The sequence below is a fragment of the Petaurus breviceps genome, unplaced genomic scaffold (assembly GCF_028583685.1).
Source record: "Petaurus breviceps papuanus isolate PSGF00001 unplaced genomic scaffold, PetGlider_PUasm1.0 126, whole genome shotgun sequence".
Classification (NCBI taxonomy): Eukaryota; Metazoa; Chordata; class Mammalia; order Diprotodontia; family Petauridae; genus Petaurus; species Petaurus breviceps.
In genome coordinates this window covers 32,210,685-32,227,111 of record NW_027185655.1, presented here as the reverse complement: position 1 = coordinate 32,227,111, position 16,427 = coordinate 32,210,685, and the positions used below count along the sequence as shown (strand labels likewise).

Sequence of the window (16,427 nt, the reverse complement as noted above, 5' to 3'; positions counted from 1 at the left end):
GCCTTCTTTGTTAAATGAAAGGTTAAATGGCCCAGTGCATAGACGTTGTCTCAGGAAAATCTGAGTTCAAGTACAGCCTCAGACAATTGTTAGTTGTGTGACCCTAGGGAATTCATTTAATCTCTGCCTCATCTGTAAAATGGGGATAACCATAGCACTTAACACCCAAGGTTGTTGTGAAGAAAAATGAAATAATATTTGTAAAGCATTTTGCAAATCTTAGAGTGCATAAATGCTGTTATCATTGTAATGACATCACGATAGGCTTACATTCTCAGAAGGACTCAGTGGGTACCTTTTCTTCTACATTTATAATATTCTATTAAGCTGTGATTGATAACCAGCTCATATTTTTTTTCCAATCAACTAGTAGGAATTTATTAATTATGTGAGGCACTGGGATAAGCCCTGGAGGGCATACAAAGAAAAAGTGAAAACAGTTCCTTGAGGAGCTGACATTGGCAATGAATTTAAAATACAGAATGAGACACATAATTTTGGACAGGGACAATGTGGGAATTGGTTTGCTTGACTATACGGATTTGTTAGAAGGATTTTGCTTTTTTTTTTTTCAATTGGGAGAAAGGGAAATGTGGGAAAGAGAAAATAAATGCTTGTTAATTGAAAGAAAATAAAATTTAGTTGAAAAAAATTCAGGCTATATATGTATGTGTATATATGTACACACATATGTATGTATGTATATGTATATGTATGTACCGGCCAACTGGATATTTAAGGTGGGATCAAAGTACTCTGATGCTTTGTCTTTACTTACCCATTTGGCAATAGGGCATCCCTGAGAACTTTTGCCTTCTTTACCAGTATAGACGACTCTTTCAATCCTAATAGCTTTCCCCTTCTGTCCAAACCTTAGAAAACAAAAACAAACACAAAACACAAAACCACACACACACGTGCAATCAGCAGATGGACTTGGTAATGTGGTCTACAAAAGCACATCCAGTTCTATGACCAAAACATTTTAAAAAGGACTCTACCATTTACTTTAAAAAATCAGGCCTGAGCCATTGAAAGTGAGTAAGAATAAGTTGTTTCAATCTTGTTTCTCTCAATAGAGGAATATATTGACAAGCTGTAAAGAACCATTTTGGAATAGTGCTAATTAGGCCATAGCCATTGAAACTTTATTCTGATACAAAATTTGACAAGCCGTAAAACTTCCTTTCATTTTGCTAAATGGAGCCATCGGAACCATGTGCTTAATTTTCATTTACTGCTCATTGTAGTCATTTTGAAATTTCACAGAATTCATAAAAGATTTTGGAGGTCACAGTTTCTTTATTTCCATTGCTTTCTTTTGAGGGTCTAGTTTAGCACATAGACAAATTCTTACGCATGCATTTTGGAAGCAAAGATAACCTTAAACAGTGGGTTCTGTTTCTCCCTTATGCCTAGGGCATTCCCTGTTAATGAGTCAGGCACTTAGCGAGACATACTATTCCTAGCAGACCACTAGGGGACGGATCATTTGTGCATTTGTATGCATTTAAGTGCCTAACTCGCTAGCAAGAATGGCTTAGGAATGACGTAGGACTCAAGCTAAGCATTTCTTCTCTGTCTGAGGCATCATAATGTATTTTAATGATTAGATAAAATATTAACAAAGAAAAGGCATCCTGGGTGTAGAATCATGCAGGGACTCAACCACCCTCATTGATGCTACATTCATGGATCACTCTCACAATGGCCGGCTACTGGCTACTCACAGATAGAGGAATTGCAGGTTGTGGGAAATCATTCCACATGCCAACCTAGCAGCTAAGGAAGTGCTGTTATATACAGAATCTCTGTCATATTCCATGTCCTCTCTTTTCATAAAGGGCAACTTTCTTAGGAAGTTGCTAATTGGCAACTGAAGATAAATTTATGTCCATTTCACTTCTCCATCCACATTTTCTCTCTTTCCTCTTTCATGTTTTATCATCAGCAGGGGAAAGCCAGATCTGGGTCTGTCTTTACAGCCCCTGCCAACACTCCTGTGCCTTGCAGGTTGGCTAATTCTTGTTCTTGTCTGGGTTTTCTGGCATCCACCTCAAAGTGGGCAGCCTGTGCAAGCCAGCAGACTATTAGTCCTGTCAAATATTGTGACTCTCTGGTGAATAGCTCAGTGTGTAATGTTGGCAACACTGGAGTAGCTAAGCCTACCAGTAATTACTTGATTTACAATTGTTTACTTCTTTGTATGTGAAGGCTGGAAAAATTCTGACATACACAAAAGGATAAACGTTAATCTGCCCTGTGCCTTTGCGTTAATTACCTTTCTTCCATGATTTCTCTAATAGCTGCCACATTAGGACCTGCTCCTAGATGGGTATAAAAAGGACCTTCATCTTTTTCAATAATTTGCTCTGTTGAAATAATAGAAGATTATTATTTTAGACCTCAATTATACTAAGTATAAAGGCTACATTCACAAAGCTTATCCCCAACTGCACATTAAGGGCCCTAAATGTGACTTGTATTTATATTAAAAAAAAATTACAGGATGAGCAAATTAGTTGACTGATCTTCTACCAGAAATTGTGCCAAATGATTAATAAGGAAGGCAGCTGGATAAAAAAGTAAATTTAAGTGTGCATTTCAAAGATGGGGAGGAAAAACACTGACCCTTTTTGGGGGGAGTGGGGATCAAATAAGTAGAACTGAATTAGGAAAATTGCATTGGGAAGCAGAACATATTATATGTCACATCAACCACAACCTCCATTTTTAAATGGAAAAAGTTATTTTGGAAGCTAATGAGAATTGTCTACCACCTGGATTATTATACATTAACAAAATTTATCTTCAAGAATGCAGTTAATTGTATTTTTTAAGAACTTCCCTTCCTCCTTGTGTTTCTCACAACCTCAAAGTTAGACTGTTTATTTCCTTAAATTATTTAAGGAATTCTTTTAAATTAAGAAGACAACTTTATTATGCATACTCTCCTACTTTAGTGTGAAATGATTTGCAGGAAAAATAAAACAAAGCAAAAAACTGCAGCACACATAGATGGAACAATCTGTCCCCTTGCTTTCAGCAGAAAAAAAAAAGATAAATACTATATATGTATATATACATATATAATATACACACAAATATACATACATACATATGTAATATATGCAAATATGTATGCTTTGGAGATTGTGGGGGTTGGAGGATAAGAGAAGGGAAGGAAGGAGCCTAGCCTATAATTTACCTAGCATCAACTATAAAAGACTTCTGTGAGGTAAGTATGCTAGTTAGCATTCATTGGCCGCACAGAGAAAAGCAAGCAATCTTAATCTTCATTTAGCCCATCCCCCTTACAAAACATCTTTTGGTACCATTGTCAGAAAGAGAATGCTGGTCTGGGTGCACTATTAGTCTGACCCAATATGCCATTTCTTAACATTCTTTTAAATAGCATGCCTTTTAATATCAGCAAAGGGGGGAATTTCATATTTGGTTCTATTTCTTTCCCAACCATAAATCCTGTACTCTCTCTACATCTCTAGGATGTATAAATAGCCTGAATTTTACCAAAAAAAAATCTTTAAAAAAGATACCAACTTGATTTTTAAATGCATGATACTTTAAAGATAAAAATGGAAAGAACAATGAAAAAAATTCATGGGGAGGGCACTTTGGGACACAAATACCTAAAAAAGGTGCTTTCAAAGTTTGTTATAATTTTTCAAAATTCATTAGCAGATGAGATTTATTTCCTTGTAAATAAAAAGTGCAATTTAAAAAATGCTAATATGATCAAATTCAACATTGATTAAAAAAAAAAACAACTCCCAAGTGAACTTTTCTAACATACTATCTTCTCATTTAATTAGATTTCTTTTCAAAGTCTCCCTCACAAAGATATGGGATGCAGAGGGCTAAACAGATTGGATAATCCCAAACAGACACACTTATATTTTTAAAAGACTTTGAACATAAAATAAATGAACATGCACAACTGTTTTGGGAAAAAAATTAGTATAGCCCTGATGTTCTTCATGTAAAGCACTAGCATCTTTAATTGAAAGGACAAGAATGCAAGCTTCAGATTTTTATGATCCTCTACAAACTACCAGTAGTCTTGGTTTAAAAAAAAAAAGACAATCTCACATCTGAAGGCAAATTTGCTAATTCTGGATGAACACCATGTGTTTCAGTTTCATTTCTGGCACTTACCTACACAACTGCATGATGGGAAATCATATTGGGTCTTGACAGGTGTATCCAATAAATTTTTTATAGGTGTATCTAGTAACTTGGAAGGTGAATCTAAAAAATGATTGAGAACAGAACCAGCTGTTCTTTTTGTGGGCGTTTTTTCAGAGGAAGAAGCTGTTTGCTGCTCTGATGTTGGGGCATGCCCATTAAGTTCTGAAGCATTGGTATTCCTAGTTAACACAGTGACTGGCCCTGCCATTTCTACTTTCACATGCTTTTGTGACTTGATAGTAAGGGCCTTGTGATCAAACAGGGACTTAACCTGAATCTGTTTCAACTGCTGTTCCATGGTCTCAATGATGCTCTTTTGTTGGGACTGATCACACCCCAAGTGCTGAACTTCTTGCTTTGCAGTCTTCTTCCACGCTTTGTTCTCTGGTGGTCCTGCCAAGGAGCGCATGCAGGCATTCGACTTGGCTCCAGCTTCTACCTTAATTGGCTTAAGCATCTGTCTGTGGCAAGCCTCAGCCTTGGCTTGCTGGGCTTGTTGCTGTTCTTGCCTCTGAAGGAGGTGCCACCGAAGGGCTGCATGCTTTTGGAAGTCCTTCTGTGGAGGTGATTGAATGTGACTTGCCCTCTGTTCTGGTACAGGTGGAGCAGTTGGCTGGTGATGTAACGAGTACCTTTGCTGAAGGTCCTGGGTTGCTGGTTTGCTAGGCAGGTCTTGGTTCTTACTGTGATATCCCTGTGGCGGTTGTAGTGGTACCTGTTGATGGGTCGATGTTTGCTGCATCTTACGTTCTTGTTCTTGAAAGCACCCATGAGACACACCTGGCTTTGAAGTTGCATTATTTGGAAAGTATTGCATATGTTGCAAGCCCTGTGTTTTGTTTCCTATGAAGATTTCAGAATTGATGGCATTTTCCTTCCTCTCTGAAGTCAAGTGCGCATTATTTTGGCATGAAAGTTGCATGTTGTTTATGTTTGATTTCCTCATCTGGCCATAAGAAGAGTTTCTACTATTGATATTATGTCCCTGCTCTAGCCCCACATGCGTGCTATGAGACAGGAACTCATTTGACTTACTATACTGACTTTGAGTATGAAGGCACTCCTCCCTTTTCATCTGGCCAAAGGAGGGTCTTTCTCTCTGTTGTTCGTTGCTGCTGTGTGAATGAGGAAAAGTCTGGGCCCCTGGTTCTTTATTCTTCCCTTGGAGTTTTTGCTTCTGATGGTTTAGAGTGAGGGGCATGTTCGGAGGCAATTGAACTTGAGCTGCCTGTTTCTGCAGCAAAGGCTGCGAGAGGTGAGAGGGTAAGAATGGCTCAGTCTCTGCCTGAGGGTTCAAGTGTGGCTGCTTCAGTGGTGGGCCTAAGGGTTTCTCAGTTTGGTGATCTGGTCTTGACTGAAAAGGAAATTTTGGCAGACAATGTGACTGGATATGGGCCTGCAGTGGAGATTCCATCTTGGGAAGGGGCATTTGGGGTGAAGGCTTTTGGAACTGGTCCATCGGGGCCTGAGATTGTACTTGGGTACTCTCCATTTGGTACATCTGAGGCATCTGATCCTGTTGCACCGTTTTCTGGATATAAGTTTGCCCTGGGGTTCCTTTGGATATGTTGGGGCCCCTGGCATATTGTTTTGAGGTCATCTGATCTATTTTATTGGACTGATACTGAAGCATCATCCTCAGAATTTCCTCCTTTGACTTTGAGTGAGATTCTCCTTTATGAAAGTGAGAGGAAGTCAGCTCAATCCAGCCTGGTTTCACGTATGACTGAGTTTTTAGTACATGGTCTTTTGCCTCTTTCCTCTCCTTCCCACTTGGTATTTCTTGGTCTTTTTGTCCAGTCATCTTCTGGTAGCGTTGCTGGAGATCTCTACCACTTCCGATGACTTCTGGTCGCTGGCTGAACTGTTCAGATATTGGCTTTCTTTCCTCAGAGCATGAGGAGGCTGTTGATGCCATCATGGAAGTGGGCATTTCATTTCTGTGGACACAGTTATTCTGAGGCTTCTCTGGAAACATCAAAGATTTGGTAGCACATGTGGATAGGTCAGGATTCTGGGACGTAGGGCCCTCTGACAGCCCCTCATTCTTAATTTCCCTTAGAAGACTTTCTTCACTTTGGCTAGGGTAGTGACGGGGTTCTTCTGACACCTCATTGTGCAGAGTGCTTTCCATTTCTGAGGGAGGTTGAGGAACTGGAGGAGGAGGAGGAGGAGGAGGAAGAAGAAGAAAAGGAAGAGGAGATGATTGGGGTGGTGGTGGAGGTGTGGTGGCAATGAAAGAATCCTTAGCAAACATGGATTTTTGCTTCAAGTAAGCTCCACTCATTTTAATTTGCTTTGGATATCCATCAGAGGTGCCACCAGGAGTTGGCAGGTTATTGCCAGCACCTAGACAGAATTCTTCACCAGGTACCAGCTCCATGGTTCCTTGGTGGTTACTGTTCTCAACTGGAGAGGGACATATCTCAAAAACGGATTTCTGTTGCTGCACCTGTTGTTCTGGCTTCTGAAGGGGATAACTACCCGGCATTGTGGCTGGTATCCTGGAGTTATCAGCATTACAGGCCTCGGGCACCACTGTAGCTGGCACTTGGGGCAGCTCAGAGTTTGAGGTCTGTGGGGAGTTGATCTGCCCTGAGGTATGGGATGAATGAGTGACCTCATAGGACAACTCATTAGTAGCCTGACTATTAATGGCATTTATGTGAGATGTGGTTTTCTGCATCGCAATGGAAACACGATCTGGATAATATGGAGACAGTGTTTTTTCCAGGAGTTTACCATGTGTGTTTTCCATAGAAGAAGCAGAAACTGTAGCACCATTAGGCATTGGCACTGCCTTGTTTTTAAGGTATAATACAACGTTCTTGTTTGAGTAACTAACATTTTTCCTCTCCTGCTCATTTTGAGTTTTGAATTCTGGGTTTTCAGACCCGCTGCAATTATGCCTTGCAGAGCAGGGAAAATTGGAGGCTGATTCTTCTGGAACTGTGAAGTTCACAGGCACCTTGTTACATGAATTGGAGACATTTGGTTGACTGCTGATTTCACCTTGATTATTTCCTTCTCGGTTTCCCCTGAAGTCTTCTCTTTGCCCATTGACATCTTGATTTTTTTTCACTTTCTTGTTCTGATGGAATCCAGAGAGGGAAGGCTCACTAGATGTACGCTTTATTCCCCCATTTTGCATACACTTGGGATACTCTCTATCTTCATGTATGAAGTCTGGGCTGACACAATTATTCTGGCTTCCCTTTGCAGGGGGCATTCCATAATTATTCTTGAATGATAACCACTTATTTTCACCATTTATTTCTGGATGAGGCCTCTCTGTTAATGGACTACCATTCTGTAGCTTCACTGCCAATGACTCTGGCTGGCAGATGTGAGAAGGCGGTGGTATCAGGAATGGACTTAGTCTATTGCCCTCAACATGGTTGGCTCTATCCTGTTCCATCTGGCTTGCTTCGGGGCCATCCACAAGGCTGCCCTCTAAAGGTATCTTAAGAGAGAATACAGGAAAGGAAAGAAAAATAAAAGTCATTTAAATCTGTTAATATATACTAAATGCTAATAGTTAGTTTTACAGAATAATAATGATACTTTTTATATGCAGTTATGTAATCTGTATGTCTATTTTCTCACTGAGTTAGCAAACATTGAATTTTACAACCTACCAATAGTTATTCATGAATGGATTTCCTCCATCTTCTTTTTAATCTATTACAATCAATTACTAGTAATTTGTAGTAGTGGGGGAGGGTACAAGATATTTAATACAAGCAATGCAGCAAAAGTTTATAGTGTCCATTAATAGTTTCAGATTATTGCCCCACTAATGTCAGAAATATTAATGAGTAGCAGCAACAAAAGGAATCACTTCTTTCTTCTTTGTTCACCTTAGCAACAATTAATGGTAGAGGTGTTAATGAGTAATTCAGAGTTTGGAAGGTTGAGGAAAAGGAGGGAAATAAGAAACAGAGGGACTAGATAAACCACAGTTTGCTTAATGTCCCTGAGTAATGGAGTATCATTTGTATATTCTGTGCCCAGTTATTTCTTTCTCATGCATTGTCATTCTTTCCTTTAACTAGGTTGTTTAATCATTTCTATGTAAGGTTATAAAGCAATACACCTATAAACATGTTTTTAAGTTTGTTATTTCCTCGATTTATTTCCTTTGTATTGATTTTTACCCCCTTCCCCTTTTAAGTCAGTACCATGTCCCATCTGCCCTGATATTTTCTCTAAAGTTTCTCCTCATTCTCAAAACATTTTGGTTTTGAGATCTATGAATAAAAATTATATCAAATGATGTGTTTTATTTCTTTGGCCACAAAGTGCACTAGCAAAATCATTACTCTTATTAGAGAAACTAAGCCATAGAAAAAAAGAGGCAGAAGAAAGAGGAGATTTGTTTTTTTTATGGTACCCACCACCTTTGACTTCATGTTTGGGTAGGGAAACTTTAGTCTATCTATTTAGCTTACAAAGCATAATTCGGGGGAAAAAAATGTTTCCAAGAAAGGCGACTGCCTCAGATTCAGGAAAATCTTCCACAATTTAAAGAATCTAAATAACTTTTCAATAATCAAGGGATAAAGAGGCAATGCCCTAGTGATAGGGATCTTAGAAAAGGACCACACCTTCCATGTAAAAGACATCAAAAGAAATCCATTAGTGAACTTTTTACCTATATACACATACACACATATAGAAGTATACATGATATATGTGCTTTTTTTCTCAGATACATTTTTTTAATATAAAGAATTAAAATTTAGCACAACTATTCTCCATTACATGCATTAAATAACCAAAAACCGAATTCTCAAAGAGATGAACAAATTCAACATGTACATAAGTAGATATAAAGGTCAGAAAATTTATTTTGAAAGACATTTTTCAGTGTAGTGGTAATTTCAAAACTAATTTAGCTTGTCAACATAGGGATTCTTTTTATAGAGATAAATCCTGTCAATGAATATTAATCCCATTTTTCTGTTATTCATGCAAGCATTTCCCTTTTAACACTACTCATATGAACTCATGTGGTTCATTTTTTTTCCAAGGGAGGGTGGGAAACTCAAGAATCTTAGTTTACAAACTAAGGACTTAGAGTGCCATTTTTATCCATGTGCCAGCACTCTGATTTAGAAGATTACCTGAAATAAGCTTGCTGATTAAAAGCAAGAAAAAGATGCCTGTCTTCCACTCTCCCTTTCATTAATTTCTCCCCTCCTCCCCAAACACTATTTAGTTGTCTGACACCATCATCATCCTGGGTTCTATTTAGAGCCATTATTCACCGTATGTTATACACATAGCAAACCAAAATCTTGGCTGTCTCTCACCTATTGCTTTTTAGAGAGGCATTATACCTACAAAATCAAGAAACCTCAATGTTTGACCTGTTCATTTTTCTTATTGTTCGAATATTAAACAATTATTTATCCCGTTTTTAAAGCTGCTATTTATGAAATATTTTAAAAACACCAAAGATCCATATTTTACATATAATCTATATTTATTTAAATAAAGAGATTTGAAAGTTTCCCTCTCATATGAAGTAAAATTTTTGCTTATTATGATGATTCTCACTACTTAGAAATGTTATATGGCAAAGCCCCACATTCCATTCAAAAGCACTTTGAAGATTTGTAATCCTAATGAACTGAAAACGATTGCCTTAATATTCCCATAATTTTCCTTTTGGCTTTCTAAATCTTTACCTATGGCACAAATGCCCAATGACAGACTAACAGAATACTGGATAAGACAAAGGTTTACCCACTATTGACAAGAGGAATTAGAGTTAGTAAGTCATTTACAAATGCAAATAAATTATAAAAAGGGAACAGATTGTTTAAATGTTACGCTAAGTGTAGTTTAGTGTAAATAGTACTAGTTTTAGTATAAAACAAAGTGTAAATTTTTGAGATGGAAATATATATATCTTTTTGGAGAGGGAAAGGCAGGGCACTTGGGGTTAAGTGACTTGTCCAAGGTCACACAGCTAGTAAGTGTTAAGTGTCTAAGACCAGATTTGAACTCAGGTCCTCCTGACTCCAGGGCTGGTGCTCCATTCAGTGTGCCACCTAGCCGCCCCTTGAAATATTTTTGAATGACATTACTTTTACTTCTCATTAAAAGAAGATGAAGTAGGGTTGTTCACGATCAATTCTGTAGGCTCCTCTGGTTAAGCAGGCTATAATATCTCACAATGTACTATAATCTAGTACATTGCCACTACATCAGGATTACTAAAATGATCATATTTTGGAATTCCCCATAGGCATTTTTTTTTGTCATTTGCAGAGTGGGTTTACTTGTCCTCTTCTTTTATTTTCTACACTGAACACCTAATTTATACAACATGCAATGCATATTTGAGTGCTACTCCCTCACTCAGGTGACTATTCAGAAATACTTCTCTTAAGAATAATTTTTGGGGTGGCTAGGTGGCACAATGAATAGACCACTGGCCCTGGAGTCAGGAGGACCTGAGTTCAAATGCAGCCTCAGACACTTAACACTTACTAGCCATGTGACCTTGGGCAAGTCACTTAACTCCAATTGCCCTGCCTTCCCCCCTCCAAAAAGAACAAAAGAATAACTCTTTGGGTTGGCTCATGTGAAATTGCTGTATGCAGAATGATTAATACAAAATAAGGTTATTTCTGTTGGTATCATCTTCTAGCTAGAGAGAACATTCTATTTTGAAAGTAGGGACAGTTTTACAATAAGAACCATAGGCACTGGCTAATTAAGACTACCCTAATATCTGTCCTTACCTGAAACTACTAAGGTCCTTTCTGCCTTATCTGTATAAAATTTATATGATAAAGTTACTTTTCCCATTGAGACTTGTGACCTAGGGTAGCTTGGTGATGCAATGTATCAAATGCTGAGCATGGGGTCAGGAAGACCTGAGTTCAAATCTGACCTCATACACTTACTAGCTGTGTGACCCTGAGCAAGTCACTTAATGCAGTTTGACTCAGTTTCCTCACATGTAAAATGAACTGGAGAAGGAAATGACAAACCACTTCAGTATCTTTACCAGATACCCCAGATGGGGTCATGAAAATGTAGACATGACTGAACAACAAAAATAAAGACTTGCCAATTGAAGGTATGGCTCATGGTTTATATTTCTAATAAGCCATTAAACATGTTTTATTTTTTCTTTAAAAATATACATGCACAATTCAGTTCACTTAACAAGGTGATAGGCAGGGTGATATAGTAGAAAGAGTGATGGAATTGGGGAGGGATTGAGTTCAAATCCCAGTTTTGTTACATTCTATGTGACCTTAGGCAAGTTATTTTAACCTTTCTGGGCCTCAGTTTCCTTATTTGTAAAATCAGTGGATTAGATTAGATGACTTTCAAGTTCTTCTCCAGTTCTAAGACTACTCCTTCATTTTACTGAGCAAGTACCTTCTCCATGCAACTTCCTTTGGCTGGAACCTAACACTATCATAGATAGTATAGAGAGTCTTTGGATAGATCCCATTGCCAACCAGCTTCAAAGAGCTTATATTTTATTGGGAGAGATGTATCCACCCCCCCCCCACACGAATATGTATGTGTGCACATATACACACACATCTATGTGTTTAAATTTATACACATATGTATATAGAGAGTCTGCTCTACTGTAATGTGTTTTTCGAAATTTTGAGTATACTCCACTACATGTTAGGGAACAATTGGAACATATCACAGATTTCATGTTTGCCTCTGTTTGATTTCATCCCGAAGAAACAGAGTCAACACAGAAAACTGCACCCAACTGAATGCAGCTGAGCAAGAATGCACAAAATGCATGCAGCCCACACCTCAAACATCACCAGCCACCTCAGTTCAACGTGTGTGTGATCCCACAAAGTTTTTAATTTGTGGACTTCATTAAAAAATCAGTATTGCAAACATGTCTAAGTGCTGTATTATCATATGTCTTCTTGTACAGCAGGAACTGTGGGTATAGGAGTGCTGCTCCAAACCCACATGCTCCACCCTACCCACCAAACCCTTTATCTTCCTCTGTGCCTGAACCCTGCCTCATTTCCTTGCCCCATAGCCTTGGACTTTGCCAACCTGGCCCTATGAGAACAAGGCATGGGATTGGAATAGGCCATAGACTCTGACACTACTCATTATAGAATTTATGTATTTCTTAACCATTTAACATGTATAAAACTGTGCTCCCATTTTTATTAGGCTTCTTTTTTTCTAGTTGTCACTAGTGAAATTTTGGTGTGTTGGGTCCATAACCCTCACTTTTCCAATATTCCCTGTGGTTTTTGTTAAGTAATTTTGCATAGCATAATGACATATATGTATATATATATACATATATATGTGTGTGTGTGTATCACTTTTTTTTTAACAGAAAGTGTGTTTATTTCAAAGGAATTTTCAATGAAGGGATCATGAACCTTGGGTTAAACATTTTAAAAAGCCTGGTCACTTTTAGGCTATGTTCAAATGTATTTTTTTTTGATAATTCAAAAAACTAATCTTTGAAAATCAGAATACATTAACATAAGAAGCACAATAACTTCTTTAACATCTGTATGAAGTAACTGTTGAAAAGTCTGTCAAAAATGTACACTTAGAATATGTGGTTATGAACCCTCCCCCCATCCCATCCCACACACATACCACAATTGTAGAATCAATGCTATGTCACCACAAGGAGAGCACCAAACAATGTACCATTTGAAAGACAACATACTTGGATGAGTCTCTACAAAAAAAACAAATTCCAATTTGGTTGAAAAATGGGTGTCTTGGGGTGGCTAGGTGGCACAGTGAATAGAGCACCAGCCCTGGAGTCAGGAGGACCTGGGTTTGGATCTGGCCTCAGACACTTAACACACACACACAAAACAAACTAATTGTGTGACCTTGGGCAAGTCATTTAACCCCAATTGCCATTCAAAAAGCAAAAAAAAAAAAGCAAAAAAAAAAAGAAAAAGGGGTGTCTTTGGAAGAATTCTATGGGGCAGATCTAGCAGATCTGACTGTGTGTATACACACATCCTTTCTGTCTTTGTCTCTGTGTTTCTCATTTCAGTGAAAGGAAAGATCACTTTTGTCTTTCTGAGGTCATATAATATCTAATCCCAATTCCTCGAGTGAAATATAATCCAAATTTCTTGTCTTCATTATAGTGGAAAACAAAACAAATAACTTGATGCCCTAGGTAAAAATTACTTTTCTAGCAAGAATAAAATGAGAAAAGTAAAATTATTATTAATTCCATTAGACATATCTGTTAGTAATCAATAAATATCTATTAGGTGCCTAATATGTGACAGGCACTAAGGCATTGAGAATACAAGGAAAACCTTAAAACAGCACCTAGCCTCAAAGAGCTTACATGTATATATACACATATACTATAACATATTTGACACATATAAAGATAGGCAGCTGGATGGCATAGTGAATTGAGTGCTGGACTTGGAGTCAGAAAGATGAGTTTAAATCAGGCCTCAGATGTGTGACAGCTTTAACCTCTCTCAGATGTGTTTCCTCATTAAAAAAAAAATGGGTATAATAGTACTAACTTTCCAGAGTTGTTGTGAGAAGTTGATACAACATATGTAAAATATTTTTCAAACCTTAAAGTGCCATATAAATGCCAGCTATTATACATATTTCCATATGTAAGAGGCAGCTAGGTTGCTCAGTGGATAGGGCACTGGACCTGGAATCAGGAAGACCTGAGTTCAAAGGAAGACCTGAGTTCAAATCTGGTCTCAGACACTTACTAGCTGTGTGACCCTGGGAAAGTCACTTAACCTGTTTGTCTTATTCCACTAAAGAAGCACCCTAGTATCTTTGCCAAGAAAACTCCATGGAGGGGCGGCCAGGTAGCATAGCAAGTAAGAGCACTGGCTCCAGTGTTGAGAAGACCTGGAGATCGAATCCCGGGCTCAGACACTTAGCATCCACCCAGAAACACCTGGTCATGTAACCTTGAGCAAGTTACTTAACCCCAATTGCTTAGGGGCAGCCAGGTGGCTCAGCGAGTAAGAGCACTGGCTCCAGTGTTGGGATGACTTGGATCAAATCTGGGCTCAGATACTCAGCACCACACACAGAAATAACTGGCCGTGTAACCTTGAGCAAGTTACTTAACCCCAATTGCTTTAAAAAAAAAAAAGAAAAAAAAAGAAAACTCCATGGACAGTATTGATGTGCTATAGTTGTAACGTCAAGCATAGAAGTAATTAGTGCCTTGTTTCATCTACTTAATTATTTAGCACCTTGTTTTGATTCAAGTTTCTTTTAAGCCTTGTCCATGATTGTATCAAATCTTTGTTAAGAAACAGAACTTGTGAACCCCACAGTGGGAGGAACTTGCTGATGCAACAGGAAGGGGAGGAACAGGGAAGAGCTAATGACCATATATAAGGAGAAGCCCAAGCTGGGAGAGAGCAAAATTGAGAAGGGGAGCTTTGTGGTGTCCAGGCACTGTTTATCTTTTTTGTTTGTGTTGATTTTTGTTTATACTACTTTGTACAGAAGCCCTGGGACCTGACTGGAAATACCTAACGAGGATTTTCTTGTTGTCTATTTACAGAAATCCTGGAGGAGGGTTTCAGAGGCCCTGGGACTATACTGACAATTTGTGTTGAGTTCTCAGACCTTGTTTATGGGTCTGTGTTGATTGCACAGGCAGAACTGATGATGGTGCCAGCAATGTTTATGAATGTTATCGTGGCTCTGTTATACTTTGTCTTAGCAGAAACAGAAACTGCAAAGGACTTGAGGTGGACTGGACACTGCAAGCTTCAATATGGAGCTGGATGAGGAGCTGAACAAGGAGCTGAGAGCTGCCTACCTTTGAATCCAGGTGATAGTTGGGTAGATTCAGGCAGGAGGTGGGACCATGGAAGAAGAACCATTGAATCTGAGAGCCAGCCTCAAGTCAAGATGAAAAGACCTTTTCTTGGGTACTTAATGAAGATTGAGAAGATCATGATTTACTGTGGCCTCAGAGTGGGAGAACTATGTACTCTGTCTGCACCTTGTACCTCTTATGAATTATTGAATTCAGGATGATTGGAAACTAATCTCCAGTCAAGAAGTAAGAAGACTTTTTGACTGAGAGATTAAGACAATGTGACCTAGAGGTGGATATCTTTGACCTTTGTACTTTGTGTCCTTTAAGGAGGCTTGCTCCTTAAGGATGATTGAGTTAAGGACTTACTGAATGATATCTTTTGTTTAAAACTATGTGGCCATTTTGGTGAAAACTATGGGACCACTTTAGTGAAAAAATGTTATGTTTTAACATTGGGAATGCTGTACTTTGGTTTTTGTGAATGTTTTGCTTAAATTTACTGCTGAATAAATAAAGAGTTCACTATACTATATGATCAGAACCTTAAAGCTGTTCACAGCAGCAGTCCTCTGGAAACCTGCTTCTGCTTGGCTTTACAATGGTCTATAGGATCATGAAGAATTGGACATGATTGAACAATATTAGCTACACACATACATATTGATACATATACATATGTGTGCATATGCATATGGGTATATGTGTATATATACATGTACATATACATACATACATACATACATACATATATATTAATGGGAAGATGCTACCATTCAGCAGGAAAAAAAAAACCTCTCAGAGTTAAATGCTTATATGATTGCTATTTCACTCTCGGAAAGTCTAGATAATAGAGTCCTAATTATCAAACTTTTTTCTGTTGACACAATTTTTTAATGAGTATATAAAATTTAACATTATAATATCAACACTGACTGCCTGTCCTCATCACTTTCTTTTTTTCTTGGAATATTTATTAAGGAATAAATTCTTTTTTTATCTTTTAAGACATTTTATTTTTTTTTCTTTTCCTCTCTTCTTTATTTTTTAGTTTACATCATTCATTTCCACAAGCTTTTGAGTTACAAATTTTCTCCCCAATTTTCCCTGCCTACCCCCCCAAATCAGTGATCCCACTGAATATCCTCTCCTCCAATCTGCTCTCCCATATCTTCCCCCATCCCCCTTTGATTTTCAATGATCAAATTCTTAAATAAGAGTGATGTAGTTTTTTAGCCAGTGATTTGGAAATGTGAGTGTTTTGGAAATTTCATTGATTACTGAACTACTGCTTTGTTGAAATTATACTTTCTCAATGAAAATAATTGAAGAAACATATGAACAAAAAAGGACATGTCGCAAGAGTGAGGATTGTTATGAATAGCTTCAGTTCTAT

The 16,427-nt window shown here is 38.0% G+C and overlaps 1 protein-coding gene across 1 annotated transcript in view; it reads right to left on the bottom strand.

Moving 5' to 3' along the window:
* The window catches only part of TET2 (tet methylcytosine dioxygenase 2), a 151,958-nt gene that overhangs the window by 31,132 nt on the left and 104,399 nt on the right, over nt 1–16,427 (bottom strand). The window contains 3 exon segments of the mRNA XM_069094685.1: nt 779–872; nt 2,282–2,372; nt 4,177–7,672. Of these exon segments, the coding sequence (XP_068950786.1) occupies nt 779–872; nt 2,282–2,372; nt 4,177–7,627 (3,636 nt within the window). The 5' untranslated portion in view covers nt 7,628–7,672.